Source organism: Thermobia domestica, chromosome 2 (assembly GCF_964235325.1).
Source record: "Thermobia domestica chromosome 2, izTheDome1.hap1.1, whole genome shotgun sequence".
In the NCBI taxonomy this organism is placed as follows: domain Eukaryota; kingdom Metazoa; phylum Arthropoda; class Insecta; order Zygentoma; family Lepismatidae; genus Thermobia; species Thermobia domestica.
This window is the reverse complement of record NC_137455.1, coordinates 295,519,851-295,544,010: the sequence shown is the minus strand read 5'-3', so window position 1 is coordinate 295,544,010 and position 24,160 is coordinate 295,519,851. Positions and strand designations below refer to the sequence as shown.

General features: G+C 36.2%; 1 protein-coding gene across 5 annotated transcripts in view; it reads right to left on the bottom strand.

Moving 5' to 3' along the window:
• The window catches only part of Bap111 (Brahma associated protein 111kD), a 138,140-nt gene that overhangs the window by 85,935 nt on the left and 28,045 nt on the right, over positions 1–24,160 (bottom strand). For all 5 annotated transcript variants that reach the window (XM_081748927.1, XM_081748924.1, XM_081748926.1 and 2 more), the window contains exon 4: positions 2,101–2,147. In XM_081748927.1, the coding sequence (XP_081605053.1) occupies positions 2,101–2,147 (47 nt within the window). The remainder of the gene's footprint in view (positions 1–2,100; positions 2,148–24,160) is intronic.

The following is a 24,160-nucleotide window of genomic DNA, read 5'->3' as shown; positions in this document are numbered from 1 at the left end:
CAGCATTCTGTGCCAACCCCACACCTCAAAGACTTTCAATTATACTTCTCGATCTTCTCGATTTATATGTTCCTTTTGTGCCCAAGTGGCTAAGGTATATGTTATCAGTATGCGTGGTCTCGAATTAGATTGCCGGTGGGCAATTAATTTCCTTATACATTTCGTTACTTCCATTTTCTTCTTGTTCATTAACGACTTTAAAAAAGGAGGTTTTCAATTCAACTCCTTTATACGTTGTATGTTCTTGCATATTTTCGACATAGGTGCACCGATTTTGATTTTTGTTTGTTTGAAAGAGTGTATCTTCCAGGTAGTCTCATATAAATTTCTTCAGGATTGGATGGCAATCTTTGGAACTAAACCATGATCTGTGTTGAAGTCGTTAAGGATTTTTGCTGAAAAAAGTTTTATAATTTTCATTTTACGTCTTTTCACTAATAGCTTGTTCAAACGTGCCAGATAATGCTGAAATCTCTATTCTGCCTATTGTTTTCTGTATACCCGTTGGCGTTCAAGTAGTGCTTTGAACACATTCTAATATACGTTACCCCTTCCAGCTGGTCTAGTAGCTAGCCCGCGTGCTTTGGTCCCGGACTCAATTCTTGGAGAAAAAGCCTTGAAATCTGAAGGCATTATGATGGCTCGGATTTCACTTGAAAACTGTAAGTCCACGTCTCATATAGCCTTGATACTGAAAGGTTCGCTAAACTTCAGTCCAACCAACCTAGTACACGTTACTGAAGATATATATGAAGTGATTCGATGTATATGAAAGCTACACACTTGTTTGATCAGTTGGAGAAGTTTATCGATCGTCATGTGTAGGCTTATTATCGCATTACCCTTTTAAATTCAAATTGATCTTTAAAAAGCTTACTTTTAATATTATTATTATTATTATTATTATTATTTCGTCTGGTCTTCTGTAACTTATTTCGCACATTATTTTGAGAAAATGCGCTGTTTCCCTTGCACTTTCTCTGAGTGCATATCTCGCCCTTGGAACTGAAATGGTAATCTCATTTTAAAATTTTCAGATATTCTGTTTATTACAAGCATATCACTGATTAATTTATACAGTTCTGCCTCACTTCATTCACTACTTTTGTATCAGCTGAAACTTCGTCTACTTCTGCAGATTTGCCGTTCATTATCTTAATGCACTTTAAACTTCTTGATAACACTTCATTTTCGCTCATTTCACTCTCTTCTTCAAGTAAAAATTTATCGAAGCTATCCTTCTGCAGAGTTCTTCAATATATCATTGCATAATACAAAATTATTTTTCAACACATGTTTTTCTTTATTTCTGATTAAGTCTTTTTTTCGAAACTGCATTTTGTTTTTCATATAAGTTTTTTCTATACATTGCCTTTGAACATGTATTTCTCTTCGCTACACATGTTCGTTACGCATTCCTATTTTGACTTCTTTGTTTCTTATTTCATTAGGTTTCTGTATTTTCTGTATTCTCTTCTTGAGTGTTTACTATACACAGTTTTCGTTAACCCACATAATCATTGGACGATGCTAAATTTCCTTTTTCTTTGCTGTCCATTTCGAATCGATGTCTTCTCCATCCATTTAAGTTATTTTTTCAGATCCTGCCTTTTGGAATTTGAATGGCTATTTTCTGTCTTTTCTCAGTTTTGATATATTTTTTTTACATTGCCTACTCTTTTCTTCCTCCTTTTAGGACTAGGTTGTAAACTGAGTCAACGTCTGCTCTTGGTTAGCCTTTCCTCATTTTCAATGGCTTTTGAAGATTTCATGGACTATATAAAGTATAGTCTACCTGGTACACACTTTTGTCTTCAATTTGTTCCATTTGTATCTTCCTCTAACTGGTTGTTCGAAAAGAGTGTTTGTTATGGTGAGATAGGGCTTCTGCTATAGTTCTCTTTTATTTCTTGTTGAACTTAACAGAATTTTACGAAGTATTGTGTTGATAACCATTCAAAGTATTCAATCATTTTATTGAGACACCCTTCTTCAGTATTAAGATAATCACTCATTTGATTAACGAGCCTTCCATATTTGTTCAAACCCCGAAAACGTGTTAAAATGTGATATAACACAAAAATACAATATCATACTTACGCCTGAGCTGGATGTTGAACTAGAAGCACTAGATGCTCTTAGTCGCTCTGAAAAAAACAAAAATTAATTCGTTGTATTAGCCATCATCTACGAAGGTCAGTAGTAAAATAAGAACGATTTATTAAGCTTCCACAAATTTACATTTATTTACAGATTCACTTCTGGTAAATACAATTTATTTGTTATCTTTTTATTATTATTTTAGCTACTGGCTTTAAAAAAAAATCTTGTAAAATAAGTACCAACGACGAGGGAGCACAAGACAGTCCAGTGTATTTGTTATAGGCCGAAACACTAGTAGACATGAGTATTCAGTTATGTGATAAAAATGTGCTTCCTCTCAAACTTCACTGACAAACACCTATGATGCTACACCTATCCAATCCACTCCCGACTCTAGACAGCATATGACATAAATAAATGTCAGATCACACTTGTAGGAAATTCACATTCTACGATGCAATTAGAAAATATTAACTTACTAAATTATGTAGTTATATACTCAAGGTTTTACAATAATTAGAAACTTTTAATGTATAATCCAACTCCACCAATAAAGTGATTAGCTTAATACGCTAGGATACACACTTTATACTTAAAAGTGGAGAACCAAATAAAAAGGATAGATTCGTATTTTCAAATCATACCAAGCTTTTCCCTTCACTCTGATTATATTCCTTGAATTCGACAAAATTGAGTATTATTAACTCATTGGATAATAATATAAAGGTAACCAAGAAAGTTCTGTCGCTTTTTGTGGAACTCAATGTTCAATTGGCCTTTGCAACGTCTACTGAATGCGAATGGAGATTAGACGAAGGTCAATTGTTAGTGTGGGTATACCCAACATACTACCTGGTTGGCGGTTCAGTTACACCGTGAACTTGCGTAAGGACAGAATGAACATTGGACTTCCACAGAGCATCATAAAGGTGTGTATGCTGTACAAGTTCAAACTGGGGTCAAACGCCGCTGCAGCGGGGCGGAAGATATGGCAGGCTTTTGGTTAGGGTGTCGTGATTACGCGGACACTGCAGGTGATTTAACAAGCGAAACACTCGAAGACGAACCACGTACCGGAAGACCAACATATGTACAAAATGACAATCTTCAGGCAGCAATTGAGGCGAACAGTGGCTAGACATGTGAAAAACTGGGTCTACAATTCAGTGTGAGTGGAAAAACCATTCGGCAGCACCTCCATCAATTTGGGAAGCGCTGTAAGTTGGGTCGATGGGTCCCACATGATTTGACTCCAGGCCAGAAGGCAACGCGAGCAGACACTCGTCTGAGGAAAGAGCCATTTCTGGACAGAGTGTTGATATGTGATGACAAGTGGGTCTTGTACGAAGCTCCACGGTGTAGTAATCATTGGTTAGCATCCCATGAACCGGTTCCAAAACAGCCGAAGCCAGTACTGCACCGGAAGGTCCTCCTGTGTGTTTGGTGGACTGTTCGTGGCATCGTTCATCGGGAACTTTTACCAGCTGGTCATCGATGCTGATGGGGACTATTTTTTTGATCTTCCGGGTACGTCTTAGGTGACATATCAATGTTTAAATGTGGTGAGTGGAAAAGTGACACAACTTTCTTGCTTACCTTAATAATAATAATAATAATAATAATAATAATAATAATAATAATAATAATAATAATAATAATAATAATAATAATAATAATAATGTGGAAAGTACGATATAGCCAACTCTAACGTTGTGTATGTATAGAGTAAAATAAATTTTCAGTATGGGGTAAAATAAACTTTCGTGTGATCTGATACTCAATTATGACACCGAGTAGAACAAAGTTCAATTTGTTTTCACATATTTATGGAAATATTGCGCATGGTCTAACATAATCCATCCATATATATCATAGTGTTATATATATATATATATATATATATATATATATATATATATATATATATATATATATATATATATATATATATGGGTGATTCCACGAAAAAGGGAAATTTTCTGTCACGGGCATTTCTTCAAACTACTACTAGAAAGAATCACCTCATTTTTATTTTGTTTGGTAGTAACCGTCACAAAGTAGGTATGCCATGTATAACAGTTTGCAAATATAACACGAAACATACGTAAAAAATTAATTATTACCCAATTTCTCAACACCGTGGGCTGTCACAGACTACAGTTGACTGATTTTAATCAATAAATTACAACTGAAGTCGCAAATCAAACATCATTTAATGGTAATTAAATGGAAGAGAACACTTCAATGTTTCGGTTTTGTGGAAAGTAAATCTTTATAACGATTATTTTGGAAAGCTTGACTATGCTTCGTTTGTGTCACCTCTATTTCGTCTCAACTCCATGGCAATAGAAAAAATTATCATTGCTCTCAACAGATAGCATGGTCGTCCACATTGCCAACACCCACAAGAAGACTAGGCAGACATGTTTGACTGAAGAACAGAAAAAGTTGTGTGCATGTGTTAAAAGCTATAGGAAAAATATTTTTGTGTGTGGAAAGCAGGTGCGTATATTAATTGATTCTCAACACCATGGTATTTATTACTGAATGTATTTGTATGGTATATACCTTCTTTCCCTTGAGGAACCTACGCCTTAACATAGAAAATTCGTACACAATTACTCACATGTACTGGTTAAAAAGTGGGCCGGTAAAAATAAATTATATTCGATTTTCTCAACTCCATGGTTCTCAACTCCATGTCCATCTGAAAACTAAGGAGTCCACGGTGTTGAGACAAGTCACGGAGTTGATAATCCTGTAGTGTTTGTTACGCTCATGCTCTTCCGAATATTTGTTCTTTCAATATATTGATAGAAATAAAGCTCGTTTATGGTCTAGTGACTAGTATGCTCGCCTTTCGTGCGTGGTTCTGGGTTTGTTTCCCGGTGGAAGCTCAAAAATTAATGGTGTTTACTTTGCACAGTAAGGCAATTAAAAAACTCATTTGAGTAGAGATGTACTGAAACCTGATCGCGCAGACCATCGCAACGGTCGTAGGAGCCGACACGCTGACCACGTGTCATTCACACTCAAAGACCGGCTGGTGGGTCCTAGCCCATTTAAGGAGTGTTTCGCGGAAGTTCAGATTTGGGGCTGTCAGGTAGCCGGAGGTAAAACTTCAGTCAAGATGGATGGTATCTGTTTTTAACCTATTGACGTCTGAATCTTATGATCAACTAATTGTTTTCTTTTCAGAGATTGTCGAAGAGTCTGAGGGCAATATACGGACAGTCAATTTTATGACGCGGATCGGGAGGAATTTGTCCTGGCCTACTAAACCTGACGTTTAAAAAGCGTTGGCAATTGTCATTCTGTGTAGACTAGAACAGCCCTTCCCTGTTTCCTCAAGACATTTCCTTCATTGGATTGGAAAATGAGGGCTACTTAACAAAGAACATCGAATTATCCAAAGAAAACAGAAATGATAAGTGCCTTACACTGTCATTTAGTGTGCATTATACAGGGCGTTTCAAAACAATACCGACAACGTTTGGGAGGTGATTCCTAACACCAAGATAAGATAAAAGGTATAGACCAATCTGGGTGCACAAATGCTTCCTTTAGCAGTTATAGGCTACCGAAAACATGAAAAAAAAAAAAAAAAAAAAAAAAAAAAAAAAAAAAAAGAACTTTGAAGGTCCATAGCATAAAACTATGGGACCTACCGTAGTCGGGTCAGACTTCACTTAGGAATTAGTATGTGCGCTATCCAAATATCCATGTTTCAGAATCTTGCGGTACTTCCACAACAACTTTTATAGAAGTAGTTGGTGAGTACTTCAGATTATACGCCCGTAACCAAACTCCCTCTATAAAAATTGCTTCGTGAGTACCTCAGGATTCTGAAACATATTTTTGGATAGTGCACATATTAGTTCCTAAGTGAAGTCGTGACCCGACTACGGCAGATCTCATAGTTTTGGAGCTATGGACCTTTAAAGTTCATTTTTTTTTTCATGTTTTCGGCAGCCTATAACTCCGAAAGGAAGCATTTGTGCACCCAGTTGTCTATACTTTTCGTCTTATCTTGGTGTCAGAAATCAGCTCCCAAACGATGTGTGTATTGTTTTGAAACACCTTGTATATATACCAAATATACGGTACAAATACACTTACCAAATGTTGAAAAAGTATTGCACTTTCGACGTGTGGACTTGATCACACAGAGAAGACAAACGGTTTACATAAGCTCAGAAAACAAATGAAGTAGACAATAGACAGGTTTAGTGACTACTTCGTCTGTTTCGTAAGCTTATGTAAAAAGTTTGTCCTCTCCATATGATAGTCAACATATTGAAAGCGGAATAATTTTTCAATATTCGATAAGTGTATGTGTATTTCTTTTTTTTCTTATTTACGTCACATATTCATATATATATATATATATATATATATATATATATATATATATATATATATATATATATATACTTAATTTTGGAACCTTCATTAGATATATTTTCATATGCTTGCAGTATTTTCTGGAGTATTTTTGTATAACAAATTACGTGTCATCTAGTTTGTTAGAATTTTATTCAACATAAGGAGAATAATTCTAACTTACAAAAACTATTGGAAAATTATTTCAATTCTTATGTAAATTATAAGCTTAATCACTTTTAAACCAAAACTTATCACCCAGATGTATCACGTTTCTCAACTCCACAGCAATTTTCAACTCCGTGTTAACTAATCTCAACTCCGTGACCTATGGTCTCAAATCCGTGGGTGCTGAAAAGTTTATTATTTTTTATTTACTACACCAATAACGATTCAGCTCTGCTGAACACCTAATTAACATGTACTTAGTAGTAGTAAGTGCATGTGATATTTTTATTGAAATAGGCGACCATCAACGGAACAAAAATTTTCCAAGTGAAAATTTCCCTTTTTCGTGGAATCACCCATATATATATATATATATATATATATATATTACACTATTTCGTAGGAGACAGTTTTATTAACAGATTTCCTCCCGTATTCGAGATAACTTGGATAAGACTTCGTATATACAATCATTACCCCTTATATGATTTAACACAGTCATAGCAAGTTTAAACATTCAGTGCAAATCAGTTTCATAACGTTTCTTCGATGGCAAATAAATGGTTGCTACGCCGTTTTAGTATGTTTAATAAAGTAATATCCCAGTTGGGCACAGAAAATTTAAACACAACCGAATAGTCATTTAAATATTCTAGTAAACACTGGAAGTGATTGTATCAATATACTAATATTTCTAAGTACTTAAATAAATCCTGAAAGAGATCACATTTTTTCATTAAACGTACTAATAATACCAATTATACTAATAATACGGTTAGAAACAGCGGAAAAGAATTATGATGCAATTAAAACACAAAAAATACATCAACTTCTAACACTACTGTCCATTCTATTAATGCATCGACTACAATGTAAATCAAAATACAATAAAAGCTCATGCAAAATAAGAAAAGCAATGCGTTTCATTTACTTTCTAGGAAGTAAGTGTGTCAACATTTACAAGCACTCCATGCTACTTCTTCATATGGATATGTAATTAAACAATTCTTCATATATTTGTGTAACATAAGATAGATTTTTATAAGTATTTCTATATCATTTAACTAAAGCGATTTGAAGTTCACGAAAAAGGAAAGGCCAGAAGAATATTAGCATACTGATCTACTTTTTTAAGTATTCCTGTATATTTAGTTGCATAGCATACTGCATGATTAATATATATATATGCAAAAGCAAAGGGGTGATTGAAAGCGTGTGCCTGAACGCTTAAAATGATTTAAACCAACTACGTCGCTAATAATCTAATAAAATTAAACCGGAGTTCACAAGTTAACATCATTATTCATTTAACTCTTTTATCAACCGACGCGATGATTTATAACACCACTAACACTGGTAGTGGTGAGAGATATTAGAAATACAAAGGACAGTATGTTTCAAATCTTACTTGTATCACTCAATTATATTGTTTATTGTGTTTTATAGGTACAATGAAATGTTTTCGCTTGTATTAATTTAGTTATCAAGTAACTTCTACAAAGTTCATGTACATAAAACATTTTGAAAATAAAGTCACTGTTTTCTTTTAAATCTGTATATGTGTTTTGACCATTGTAAAGATTACACTAGCCAACAGTGAAAATGTAACTGGAATGAAATAGATGTTTGTTAACTATATCGACCACGCTGATAACGAAAACGACAATGAAAAACTGGAATTAGCTCTCGTTTCCAAGTTAAAGGGGGTGGGTGTATTTAATTATATTTATTATATTTTATTAGCATTCATTGTCAATCCCTTCCCATATAGGCTTCAAGTCCCGTTGATTGTAGACAAAGTAATTAAGTTTCCTGCAGGCAACAATAGCTGTGTGTATTTTGTCGCTATTTTTAGCCCGGGCTCGTAGCAACAACGGGGACGGAAAGGAGAAGGGAAGGGAGGAGTGAAGCATGTTTCATTTAAGCGTAGTTTCTGTCTGTTACAAGCTGTGTTGTGTTCTTGTGCTGGAAGAACGTGTTATTGAAGTGTAGTTAGTGCGTGTGGTCATTGTAATTCCTGTGATTTAATATGCCTCGCAAATGCGTAAACAGTGCTGACTATTTTTGTTACATTTGCGAATAGGCTACATTGAAATCGCAAAGGAGGCCAATAACGCCATATATTAGGAAGGCGTACAGACTGTACTTTGGATGTGAAATCGGGGACCAGGACAAGCCCTGGGCTCCTCATGTATGTTGCATATCTTGTGTTCGAGTCTTCATTCGTGGTTAAACCATAAAAGATCTTCCATGGGCTTTGCTATACCCATGATCTGGCGAGAACCATCAAACCATGTGGATGATTGTTACTTTTGTATGACAACTCCGCTAACACATGGTATTTCCAAGAAGAAAAAGTCTTTCTTGATATATCCTAACATACCGTCGGCCATGCGACCAGTGCCTCACGGAGATGGACTGCCTGTTCCTGTTCCACCTGATTGTGATAGTGACGAGGGCGGTAGTGAAATTAGTGCTGCACCATCACCTTCAAAACCCAGTTCTTCGAAAGATCCTGATTTTGTGTGTAACGATAAAGAGAATCACAAAATAACAGTGTGAACTTAATGACCTAGTGAGAGATCTGGAATTGTCGAAAATAAAGCTGAGCTGTTGGCGTCAAGACTACAACAGTGGAACTGCCTTAATAAGAAAGTAAATGTGACTGCATTCCGTAACCGCCATATGTCATTCCTTCTTCGAAAGTGAAAAGAACTTGGTATTTTCTAGTGATGTAGAGGGACTAATGGCAGCTATGGACATTGACTATAAAAGTGATGAGTGGAGGTTGTACATCGACTCCTCCAAAATAAGTCTTAAATGTGTCCTCCTGCATAATGGCAACGTGCTACCATCGATTCCGATTGGGTATGCACCTTACATGAAAGAAACATATAACATGAAACAATTGTTATTGCGATTGAACTATGACAAGTTTAAATGGCAGATTTCCGGGCATCTGAAAGTCATAGGCATATTACTTGGGCTACAACAGGGCTACACCAAATACTGTTGCTTCCTTTGCTTCTCAGATTGCCGCGCCGAAGCACTTCATTATAAAAAGAAAGATTGGCCTAAGCGTTAATCATTTGAACCAGGACCTTACAATGTTATGCACGAACCACTTATCGAAACCAAGAACATAATTCTCCCTGCTCTTCATGTAAAACTGGGCCTAATGAAAAACTGTTAAGGCCATGGACAAAACTGGGGAAGCATTTCTCTATTTGCGCGAGAAATTTCCACGTCTTAGTGAGGCGAAAATAAAAGAGAGGATTTTTGTGGGTTCCCAGATACGTAAACTGTACAAAGATAAGCATTTCAACACCATCCTGACAGGTGATGAAAAGTTAGCTTGGGATGCCTTTGTTCAAGTATCAACAAACTTTTTAGGAAATAAGAGGACAGAAAACTATAAGGGTCTTGTGGCAAATCTTCTGCACTGCTACGATAGACTGGGGTGTAACATGTCCTTAAAGTTACATTTCTTAGATTCCTACTTGGACTTCTTTCCTGACAACTGTAGTGCTGTAAGCGACGAGCACGGGGAATGCTTCCACCAGCAAATTTCGGACATGGAAATGAGATACCAGGCAAAGTGGAATGCATCAATGCTGGCCGATTATTGTTGGACACTAATCAGCGAATCACCAGCAGAAAACCACAAACGCCAGCAAAGCGGTTGCGCTTTCAGTGACCTTCCTCCGGGGGATAACAACAAGGTAAATACATGGATAAGCTTATATAGGCAATAACGTAAAATTATCATAACTTCAAAACGAGAGCTAATCTTGCATTTTCATTAACATTTTCGTTATCAGCACACCCGAAAACATAAAGATTAGCTGTTCTCATACCAGTTACAGAAAAAAAAGTAAAATTTTGTTGGTTAGTGTTATCATACGAGAAGGCACATTATGTTTGACAAAACAAAAATATTTCGTGGAGAAAGGTGTTCGCAACATCCCACGTATAAATTTTGCAATAATTATCAGTGACAAGTGTGATATAGTTATGTTTAGATAGAGGTAAATGGACAGATACTAAGATTGTAAAATGTTAATTAAACTTAATCAGTCTAGAAAGATGACATCCCGCAACAGTACTAAAAGTTAATGAACAATGCTTCCAGAAAATTGTGTTGCAAGTTATTTTCGAATGTAGAACGGAACGATGCTGGTTGTATTTAACGTTCCTTTTTAATGTCAAGGTTATGAGACATCGGATCCGAATCGCATGTACTCTCTCTGGAAATGGAAACCAGCGCAAAGGTGTGATTGTTAATTTAGCCGAACATTTAACATAAAGCCTTGTTCAAAACAACCTGACCACCTATACAAAAAGCTCCGTACTCAAGTCCATATATGGAAACAAGTTTACCGTTTCCTTTAACAGTGAAAATGGATTTTCTTTAACATTTCTATTTCAAACTAAAATAATAAACTGTTCTAAGTATGATTATCAGAATAGGAACATTTAAAGAGGTCTGAGTTTTCTCGTGGTTCTCCGGTTCCTTCCCATATTTTCACTTCACATTATTTCATAAAAATCCTTTCATTAACCATCTGTCTGCTTTAGCCTCAAAGGCATAACACAGGACGTTGTTAAAAATTTTATTTTATTTTACTTATTTTTATTACTACTTGGCAACCTGTGTATGCTTTCTATGGGAAATTATCTTCGTGACATATGTATGGACCATCCTTTATTTTCCGTGTACCAGAATCAACGGGACGTCACTGATACCCATCCCGTTTATGACCCTAAAAGCAATTCTCTCATATCTTTAATTTCTACAAAAATGATGACGTTTCCATTGTAAGAAGTAAACAACTGCCGAAGAAACCCGAATCATGTTTTCTTTCTTAATTTCAGGCAAATAATCTCTAACAAAATTTCATAAATTGGTGTTCATTTTGATTCTTCGTTCTTTCCAGTACCACACTAATGAACATATTATATAGTGATTTTGAAACAAACTACAGTAATAACTTTTTTTTTTTTTAATGGCAATTTTTCTAACGCACTTGCTATATTTTAAATTCTATTATTGGGTGTTTCCTGATTATTGACTAAAAATTAATACATTTCAGATCATAAAATAAAACATAATTATGTATGTTTTTCATACCGTTACGTGACTGATTTATTGTAGTGTTTTTCTGAAATTCATTATAATAACGGGTTCCGATAATTTTAACAAATTACATACGAGGGTCAGTCAATATGTTTTTGTCATATAGAAATATTGTAACTAGTTAGATGAAAGTTATGTACCAAATGACTCACGAAACTAATTACGAACTTGTATGATTCTAGGTCACAAGCGTTGAAAATCTGATGTCTGGAAATAGTAAAAGTGCCGGAACTGTCAAAGTTCCTACATCTGAAGGGAATGAAAATTAAAGAGGTCTACGAAGAGATGAAAACTATTTACAGTGACATGTTCCTATCCTTAAGCGATACTAAACATGGAAGAGAAAGCTCAAATGTGGACACTTGAGTTTGGAAGACGAACTGAGAGATGGCAGAACCCTGTTCAGGCACTACTCTCACTGATAACCTTAACATATGGGCATAGTATGACTGGTACATATTACACGGGTCTGCTGGAAGAAAACATGAAAATGCAGTTCAAAGTTTCACTTTGCTTCTGCAGAATCTGTACCTGGGGAAATCTTGGGGGTATAGGAGACGAGCGCACGTTGATGAATACTAGAAACTGTCCTGTAACCAAATTTGTCTCAACTTTTGAGGTGCGATATGTTTAACAATCTGATTGCGCGTCTCGAATTAGGACAAAAATGAAATTAAAAATTCAGCCATGTGTGGACACTTCTACCATTGGCAAGAGTGATAATGCTTTGAAAACAATACAATATGCAAGTACTGGCTATTATTGCGTACGGAAACCATTTGCAAATCGAAGAAAAGTAAAAAACTACTTAGTAAGCTATAAAACGTAGAATTAAGACAACCAGAACCTTGTATTTCGCTGGGTATAGATGAAAGAATATAATGCTTACTTAGTTTACAATGAAAAACCTACTAAAAAGACATCTTTACGCTTTAATAGATGTCGCATATTATCTCTTATTAAATAACCCCACGCTTTCCTATATTACTTCTCTTTAGAAATAGTAATCTAGGAAAAAATACTTACAGGAAACAAGAAATCACTGAGATGGAGGTAACGAGGATTAAATTTATTTCGTTTAAGTCGGGATGCTCTACGATTTAACGCGGGTGAGGAGAAATTTTATGCTTCATAGTAGTCATCATTTAATTTCCTGTGAATCTTGTGATCAATTCCTATATACCAGAAGAAATATAATCCCTAAACTAAACTTCTTAGCACGAAGCCTCGAAATGCAGTCATTGAGAAGTGGGTAATCAAATATATAGCTATTGTTGCCGATTTTCGTGACGTAAGCCCATCATTTATTTCACTCAAATTAGGTCCCCAACTGGGTTCATGACGATACGTGAATGCTGCACCGCTAACACGAATTGGTTTTCCTCAACGACATCCCTTGAAAATATCCCTGACGATTCTAATAATAACAATTCACCAGGTAAGGTATTTACATTTTTTTTTCTTTTTCGGAAAGCACTATGATTTATTAAATCGTAGATATCAATTATGACCAATGCCTATTACGTCTCATTTAATACCTGAATCAAAAACAAACGAAAGAAAGCAAAGTTAATGGCTGTGGTACTTATTATGAAGCGTAGTATTGTTTATTCCTTTTAAGAATTAACTTGAGAGGCAAACCGATCAGTGTTCCCTGGGAATAGGAATCAACTGTCTTTGCATGCTGCGCTGGAGGACTATTTATCTCTAACATACGTATTTTGTTTTGTGAACTAAATATGCTATGAGTTTATATGGGAAGAAAAGGCAATAAGATTACACTGAGTTCCCATTATAAAGCGAGCTGGTGGTTATTGTAAGAAACAGGCACTATATCATAAGACAAAAATACATATAGACACTTCATGTATGCACTATAGAAATCAAGTTTGATTGTCTGCACGGCGAAAGAACCGATCAACAATCGATTGGGGCGGTTTTTGGACTTAAGGTCACGGTTGTTACAGTAGTCGCCAGGTTTTCATCTGCTTTGCTTGCCTTTTAGTAGTAGATTTAGCACGAAAGATCAGACAGAAAATTAACCCGACTGCATCTCTCTCTCTGCTATACCCATTTGCTTCTGCTATTGTAGCCGTTAGTAAATTAAATACAAGCAACCACGTATTTATTTAATTTGGACTACAGCATCTATGTTTGAATACGGCTCATTTTCCTGCTTATTCTCTTGTCTGTGTAAATCACGACTCCTTCACCACACGCCCGTCGACGGTTAGATCCAAAGTTTTCACACAGCTGACGTCAGATCAAAAGGTGGTTTCTGAGTCGTGAATCAAGAAGCACTACTGTATCTATCATGTAATTGGTCACGTGAAATTTCAAGGTTTTTGCAGAGTTTATTGTTTGTATACTGGCTGTAAATTATACTTGCTTTGTAAGACGCTTCCGAAACTAAATTTTACTACCATAAAAACTTCGCTGTTTATCTATATATCTTGTTGGTTAAATTGGGATTTAGCGTTCCTTACAGTACCGAGGCTATGTGAGAAGTGAGCCTACAACAACTTAACGTGGGATTACATTAGGAGTCAGATTTCTGGGTTTTCGGAATCTATGGCCATGTTAGCCCAGCACATATGACGTACACCTTGTCTCAAAAAGGTTGAGCGCATTCTTTATTGGTGTTTTGAGGCAAAAATTTTCAAAGTCCAACTTCGGGTATCTTCGGGAAATAGTAAACCAGGTTCGAACCTCCAAGCCAGCCTTTGCAATCGGGAAAAAGTTTGCAGATGTGTTTTTCTTCTTTTAAATATAATAAGACTTGTTACCAAGTGTAGAAAAAAGCAACATTAATTGAAATATTTAATGATACAATATTTCGAAACTTTGTATTAATGTCAGCAAATACTTGTTTGTCATTTAGCTCTCCATATGTGATGGGACATTTAGATACGTAAACGAATCTTTCCATATGTAAAAGAATGCTCAAAGTTAAGACATAGAATATAGTTATCACCTGAGTACTAAAATAAGTCAAAGTAGAACAGAAACAGCGTTTGTAGTGGATATGAATGTCATAATTACCTTGAGAATATTTATACATCGCTAAAAGCAATTTAGCAGAAGTCCTTGTGTTAGCTCACTGGAAAGCTTTCGGATTTCAAATCATAAGGTTGTGAGTTCGAATCCCATCTGGGTCAATGCTCTTTTAAAAATTATATTTTCCGCAATGCATGAAAAATTATATAAAATAATTACATTAAAATACATCAGTTGTATATATATATATATATATATATATATAACATAATCATTGCATAATGTAGTAATTATTATGTTTAAAATATAAAATCTGAGATAATTTTCCCAGTAGGTCGGTATTATATATGAGAATGTTAAATGCAAGTTAGGAAAATCGTTTAATAGCAATAAATAAATTATGTAGTGTATTTATTTGCAGCTATTTGTCATACAGATGTAACTTCTCAATATTCTCAATACAGCATGTCATTTACATTCGTGAAATACAGCATATTCCTACGGATATAGAAAGTGTGTAAACAGAGTATCCAAAGTCGGATCCTGCTTCAAGACACATAACTTTTCCCGATCCCCTTAACGTCACGGGAAGAAACACAAATTCTCTTTAGAACGGAATATCGTTACTTAGTCTCATTCGAATACGTTGAATATGCTTTTGTATATTAATTTCTCTCTCTCTCTCTCTCTCTCTCTCTCTCCCTCTGTCTCTTTCGCTTTGTTTATGTGTTGCAGAATATCCCAAGTTGAATACAACATTTGCAAAGTATATGACCATCAGTGTCATGGAATACCGGAAATTGAAAGTCGTGTTTCTTCAGGTTGGATTTGCGTGTTCATGTTAGCTCACTGGTAGAGTACGGGCTTATTAATGAGGTCGTCTTGAGTTCAAAGCCTGCAGAGAATTATTATTATTATTTTTTTTTTGTTAGTAGAATTGCACAGAAATCGGATTCAAGGAGTGGTTTACTTCTAGAAATATTTTCAGAAGCGTTTAGGTAGCCCTGAAAAGGACTGTTTTCGGGAGTTAAGGCGGGGACATTAATATTGTGTCCAATACCCTTCTGAATTTATTACACGCCCCATTCTTCTGGGCATGGAATCTATTAAATGGGTGACAAATTTATCTCCTTCCCCTACCTCCAGCTATGCTTCGGAAACAAGATGCCACAGGTCATCCTGGGTTCTTGGTGGATCTGCCTCAGGCCAACTATCCCTTCGAGTACGCTTCACTTCTGCCCACATATTTTCCATGAGATTGAGGTCTGCTCCACGAGGCGGCCAGTCAATTAAATCAATCTCAGGCTGCCCTGCGAACCATTTCTGAACCAAACGGGAAGTATGTATTGGCGACTGGTCTTGCTGGAACTGAATTACACCATCAGGCTGAAATACTCGTACAGATGGCACCATGATATTACTCATAATATCTAAGTACTGAACACTGTCCACGTGTCCAGGTGTCCTTCAATTCTTTGAAGCTGTTCTGCTCCGCGCCTGGAAATCCAACCCCAACATGAAATAGATACATGGCCACTGCGATTTCAAGTAACAACACATCCAGGGTCATATCGGGTGCCTTTCGGGCGATACACAAAACGGCGTCCCTCATTTGATGTTGTGAATATGGATTCATCTGAGAAAATTACGTTTTCCCAATTGCGACCCACATTCGCCTGTGCAAACGCGAGACGGTAAATTTTGTGGTCCTCTGAGAGTTTTTCCTTCACGGCAGCAACACAGCCACGTAACCCAGCATGACGAAGCCTTCGCAGAGCTTTATGCTTACTACCAGGAAAAAGAGAAGCTTCCCTTAGCTGTCTAGACGTCCTTAGTGGGTCTAACCGGGCTTCGTTTACTAATCTCGCATCTTCGGCTTCGGTTGACACATGCGGATAACCAGAAGATCGTAAATTACCAGTTTGACGTGTAGGACCATATTTCCGAATCCATCGCCTTCCTGTAGAGGCCGGGACACCTACTCGCCTGCTAGCGGCAGTTGCAGAATAGCTTTCCAACTCCCATAAAGTAATTACTGCCGTACGTCTATCCATAGTTACCAATGTTCTGAGCTGTGAGCAGGAAGCAATAGGTAAAAGCTAGTACCTGACGTGTGGTTCGTTAATTGCACCACACGGCTATTGTGGGGAACGACTTGGTCAACGACTCGCGAAAGAAATCTGAAAATGGTGCGCCGTAATAATAATATTAAAAACAGTTTTTATAAAGGAGTATTAATACATACGAAAAGCTGTTTAAAGAATGAATTGTATACTGACTTTACACGTATAAAAACATATACCATATACCAAACAGATTGAGCGATATGATAATAGCTGTATTGAAACGAACACTTTCGGAGTCCAACTTCGGGTATCTTCTGAAAACAGTAAACTAAAGTGGCTGGTTCGAACCTCCAAGCCAACCTTAGCAATCGGGATGTAATGTACAGATATGTTTTTCCTTCTGTTAAATATAATAAGACATGTTGAAATGGTATTAACTGCAGAAAAAAAGTAAAGTTGATTGAAATAGTTAATGATACAATATTTCGAAACTATATATTCACACTCTCGTTTCGTCATTGTGATTTCCATACGAAAAAATTAATTTACGTATAAGTTCAGTTATATTTCAGAAGCAGCTTCCGAAAAGCGGTCATGTTAGCTCAGTGGTACACCCCCGAGCGTTTAAATCGTGAGTTCGATACCCGTTCAGGTGAGATTCTTTTATTATATTCTACTTTCCTCAATGCATGAAAATTATGTAAAATAGTTACATTACAATTCATCAGTTGTATATATCAGTTGAATATATATATATTCATATCATTTCACGACATAAGCAATTCTTATCTTTAAAATATAACATTTGAGGTATTGACAGAACGTCGGTATGTTATATGTGAATATTAAATACAAATTAAGAAAATCGTGTAATAGCAATAAATAAGTTATGTAATGTATTTATTTGCAGCTATTTTCATACGCAGATAACTTCTCAATATTCGCATTGTAGCATTTAGGTAGAGCATATCGAAAATCGGATCGTGGTTCAAGACAAAAAATTAGCTAGCCTAACACTGTCTAGTAAGAAATTCACGAATCGCAAAAGTAAAGTGAAGAGATTGAGAGCGGTAATACCTTAAACGCTCTCTCTCAACTCTCTCTTATCTGCATTTATATATATAAAAGTGTATGTATGTATGTTCCAACATAACTCATGTATGCCTAGAGCAGGGTTTCTCAACCTGGGAGTCGTGGCCCCTAGGAGGTCGCGAAGATAAGCGGAAGAGATAAATATAGTTAGAATCTAATACCGGAAATTATTTTGAATTTTGTTCTGATAGGCATACTTTTATTTTTTATACATACTGTAAAGAACAATAAAAAATAAGTCTACTGAACATTGTCAGAGGGTGCAGAGTTGTTTAAAAATGAATTTAAATGAAAGACGTATGATATGATATGATACTAATGAGAACTGTATATAGAAATACTAGAAAAATACACATGGAATAAAACCTGCACATTGAAATACAATTAAAATTGAAATCTAACGAGATGCCTAAGCATGGTGTAATTTCACTAGTGCAGCAATGCCCGGTTCAATCTTCGTGACGAACATTATGAAGCCATTTTCAACTGATAAGCGATTTCTTGTCTTTGTTTTAATGTTTATCATGAAAAAAAAAAACTTTCGCACAAGTACGATGTAGCAAATGGAATTATTACTTTTAAAGCAGCAGATACCAGACCAGGATATTCTTCTCTCCTCATCAGGCAGAACTTGTACAAGTCTTCGTTACAGAAAACCAGTTGCAAAGACTTGTAGCATGATCATTCTATTATTTGGTCAAGAAGTTGTGGGCTTAAATCAGATACCTTACTGGCCTCTTCAATGAAGGAGTTTAACATCCATCTTGAACCAGCACCTTCGTCGTTGGGAATATAGATAATACAGTTACTGTATCCACTGTCAATGCCGGGCGCCGAAAAAAGGGGGCACAAATTTAGGAGGAAGTGTGTTACTCATGTTAGGAAAGTAGGGATGCACGCGAGACAAGACGAGACGAGAAATGGAAAAGTCTCGTCTCGTCTCGCAACCTCAAGCGTTGGTCTCGTCTCGCGTAAGGTCTCGTCTCGCAAATGTGAAGTCTCGTCTCGCGTCTCGCATAAAATTTTGAGTCTCATCTCGCGTCTCGCGTGAGACTTTCTCGCATGGTCTCGCAGTCTCGCATATATTCTAGGTCAAAATTTTGCAATGTGTTATTCTATGGCTGTTAATGAATGATGATGTGATATTCTGTCCGAAGGCAGGTATTTGACCTAAAAGTCACTTGGCAAGGTGAATGGTGGTTTGCCATTGCTTTCCATGGGATGAATGTTCATAACATCCTAAGGAGACGGAACCTAGAGTTCAACATGGTATCCGAACTTGTGTCCCCTCCGCTCCAAAGTAAAAGAAAAGTTGTGCTGGAATTTGATCGCTGGACCATTGATTTTCGTCAAATTAATAGCATAATTTACAGCAAAACCAGCATAAATTGTTGCTGGGTCCAACATTGTTTTCCAGCTTAGAGGTGTCCAGCAATATTTGGCTCTTCTAAAATATCGTCGCCACTATCAACATTTACACATTTTGGTCGTTTCCTTGAAGGGTGATTTTCCAGTATAAAGATGTTTTTATACCACCAAAAGCGCTTGCACACAACAAAAGAACTCCTCATAACACAATACGACCCAATTCTTTTGGTTCGATCGCGCTTGTAGCAATGTTGGATTATCGCATTTTATCAACTTTCGCTTTCAACTTATACTGCCAGATCTAGAAAATAAAATTACTGACAGATATAGGGCCATTCCTACCATCTCCCACGAAACCTATAGGGACATCCTGCCAAACCAGTATTTGAATTAAACTTCCGAACTAGAGGGGGATGTTTTTGATAAATATATAGAAACAAAATACTTATTCCATGTAAAAATATCATGTTATTTCTGCGAGCCGGGCCGGGGATAAACTTTGACGAGAGGGGATTTCCCCGCCATCCACCAACATTAATCGCTAGTAGTAATGTGAAAAAGACAGAAACAACAGAAATATCATATTTCGCAGCAATAGGGAGTCCTATTCGCTTTTCAGACCAAAAATAGAAGTTCATGTATTCGTGCGCGCCCGCGTGTATGTGTTTGTGTCGCAAAATAAAGTCCTAAATCGATGCTGTAATAAATTTCCAATTTACAAAGCTTTTCTTTTTTAATGATGTTTAGAAACTAAAGAAGGCTTTAATTCTGAAAATCAACCTTGAATAATAATAAATCACATAAAATGTATATTGCCCCAATCACTATTCCTGGAGGCATTAACACTCAACTTAGAAAACTCAATAAATGTAAAATTACTAAATATACAATTAAATGTAATTTATAAATGTTGCGAGACTGCGAGAAGTCTCGCGAGACTTCTCGTGCGAGACTTAATCGAGTCTCGTCTAGCGTCTCGTCTCGCAAGGTTTAGTCTCGTCTCGCGTCTCGTATCGCAAATGCGAGACGAGACGAGACTTTTCGCCTCTCGCGTGCATCCCTATAGGAAAGTGCATGTGCACATGTATAAAATAGAAGGAAAAACGTAATAAAATGTGCTCAAAATCAAGAAAAGGCAGGGTTTACTTTTGAAACTTTTATTGAGCTTCGTGCCAACCATGGTGGCGCTTCGCAGCTAGTCTGTCGACCTCACTCATATGTACGGAGACATCGTCGTATACTCCCGCCCCGAGCGCTGATTTTCCACGCCCGCCACGGCACTGTTCACTATAAACAAGAAATGGATTCTACTATTATAGAAATAGGTATGTTAAAAATCCCACACAAGCTTATTATAAAACACAAATTATAAAAGGGTCGCTGGCAAGAGGATGTGATAAAAGGGGATCGTGATAGGAATTAGATTGAGAACCACTGGCCTGGAGTAATTTTAACCAAATTTCTTATAGTCTGAAAAAGAGTGCTGTCGGCTTACCTATGGTGAATGGGAGGGAGATACATACTCGTATAAAAGATTGCTAGAAAATGATCGGTATTAGTGTCGAATTCATAGTTTTCGGGGTCGCTTAGATAAATAGTGTGACTTTCGATTTCGCTTAACTCCGATTAAGCTCTCATTAGTAGGGATGGGCACGAGCGACTTTTCTTTGAAAATCGACTCGACTCGAAACAGACATCTTTGAGGTCTACTCTAGGACTCGGCGCGAAAAATTTCCTCCAACTCGACTCGGATTAGAGTCGAGTCAAACTAAAACGAGCCAAATCCTGTGTGTAGTCCTACCTAGACAATACATAGACAATATAATTATTCTATTATAAAATTATACTACTATTACTACAAATAATAATAATAATAATAATAATAATAATAATAATAATAATAATAATAATAATAATAATAATAATCACCCACCACCCAAATGACCCATTGGCCCACTCTGACCCATCATCCATCGTGATACACTCTGACCCACCACCAACTATGAACCACTCTGAACCATTGCGACCAACTCCGACCCATCGACATCAACTCTGACCCATGATCCACGTCGTCTTCTCCGTTGACTAAAGAGGCTTCACTTGTAATAAAACAAGACTGTGAAATTATCACTTATCGGAGTTTGAATTTCTACCGTCAATGGCTCAAGCACCTCTCTGTTACTATACTGGTGAATTTGACCTTTACGATATATAATGGCAAAGTGTTTCTCAACTTCCGAATTAAAATGAATTTAAATTTATCATATATAATTATTTCTTTGTTGCCTTACAGACACATTTCAGTAGAAAATAGGATGAAATTTGAAAGTCTCAAATCAAGGAAAAGTAGACCAAGATAAAAAAAGAAAGAAAAACTAATTTTCTATATCATTAAGCACCTGGAGTGACACTCTTTATCTAATCCACCTCGAAAATTATGGATTCGACACTAATGTCGGTCTTTTATATATATATATATATATAATTTTGATGTCAGCCCCTTTCATTTCTCCTAGGAGAGCAAACGGATACTGCCACCGTTAGGACTAAATTTGGTCTTAAATGACATTAAAATTTCTACCAATTAATTTAGCGACCAGTGTTGCATTTAAAAGCTCGGCGCCCCTACGCACTTTTGCTCTCGGCGCCCCCAATAACTGCATATTTCTCCGCCCCTTCATCCCTAACTTAAAAATAAAACTTAATTCGAATATGCTTAATTAGTGAATTTATTACATTTAAATACTACTCACTACATGCTACAGCTAGAACTACGTAACAAAAAATAACAAATGTGAAACGTGTTCTGAATTATTTTTAGATTTCTTACGCTATTATTATACATATTAGAACAGTAAAAGAGGATTGTTCATGAACTAGTATATTTGCTCTTGATTTTTAACTTTTTCATACGGAAAAAATTAAAATATTATTCAAGTTTTAAACTTTGCACTCTGCAAATATATTGCTCTCTAGGTAATGGGACTAATGTGAAATGTGGACTAATGTGGACTAATGGGAAATGCGGCACTGTTAGCGGCGCTGAAAACTTACGATTCGATTCTAATATCGGTTGATTTCTATATTTTTATGTCGCTACGTAACTACTCTGGGTGCTAATGGGAGCTTAATTGGACTTGAATTGAAAGTAGAACTATTCACCTAAACGACCACGAAACTATGGATTCGATACTAATATCGACCAGTTTCTAGCATTTTTGATATGTATCCCGACAGTACTCTTTTCCAGACTGTAATAAATATAGTTATAATTGCGCTAGATATATCAGAATTATGTTGAAACACACACATACATTCACTTTTATATTCTGTAAAAATAGAGAGTGAGCGAGCGAGCGAGAGAGAGCGACTAAAGGCATCACCACTTCCACATTGCAAAAGCATATATCAGGAATTGAATTGAAAATCTATGTAAAGACTTTCTGCTGTGGCGTGCTTCATAAGGACAATTCCAGTCTGCTCACGTGACCTTTGGGGTTCATGAATTTCTTGCGAGCGTTGCGACTTTGGATTCTCTGTTTAAACCCTCGGTTTATGCATCGAATAAGTTTTCAAGAACATAAATGGCATGCTGTATTATGAATGTTGAGAATTACCCTCTATATGGCAAATAGCTGCAAATAAATACACTACATGATTTATTTATTGCTAGTGAACGAGTTTCTTAACTTGTATTTAACATTCTCATATATATAATACAGACCTACTGTGAACACCTACCTATTTCAGATGTTATATTTTAAACATAATAATTACTACATTCTGCAATGATTATGTTATATATATACAACTGATGTATTTAATGTCATTATTTTATATAATTTTTCATTCATTGCGGAAAATATAATTTTTAAAAGAGCATTGACCCAGATGGGGTTCGAACTCACAACCTTATGATTTGAAATCCGACAGCTTACCAGTGAGCTAACACAAGGACTTTTGCTAAGGTATTTTTAGCGATGTATAACGGTTCTCAAGAAAATTATGACATTCATACCCACTAAAAACGCTGTTTTTGTTCTACTTTGACTATTATTTTAGTACTCAGGCGATAATTATGTTCTATGTCTTAACTTTGAGCATTCTTTTACATATGGAAAGATTCGTTTACATATCTAAATGTTCCATTACGTATGGAGAGCTAAATGACAAAAACAAGGATTAGCTGACATTAATGCAAAGTTTCGAAATATTGTGTCATTAAGTATTTCAATCAATGTTGCTTTTTTCAACACTTGATAACAAGTCTTATTATATTTAAAAGAAGAAAAACACATCTGCAAACTTTTTCCCGATTGCAAAGGCTGGCTTGGAGGTTCGAACCTGGTTTACTATTTCCCGAAGATACCCGAAGTTGGACTTTGAAAATTTTTGCCTCAAAACACCAATAAAGAATGCGCTCAACCTTTTTGAGACAAGGTGTACCTCAACAATCGGAAATTGGGAGGAAGGAAGCGACTTAGGCCCATTGTTAAATACCATCCCGGCATTTGTCTGCTATGAATGAGGAAAACTTCACTCAGGATGGCTGGTCTAAAAAAACCTTTACACTTTTTTGACCTAGTGTCTTCACCGGGAATCGAAACAGGGACCGCTCGCACCAAAAGCGAGTGTGTTAGCGACTACGCTACGCGAAGCCACTTAATGTAGGATCCAATGAACATGAGCTACAGCCGGTAATCGAACTCGTTCTCCGCGCCAAATGAAATATACCGGAAAAATGAAAACTTTCGTTAACATACATATTTACGTAACTACAGTCTACAACTGAATAATCAACTACCGCTGTGAACTGTGCTTTCGGGCGCCTTGTACAAATAATATG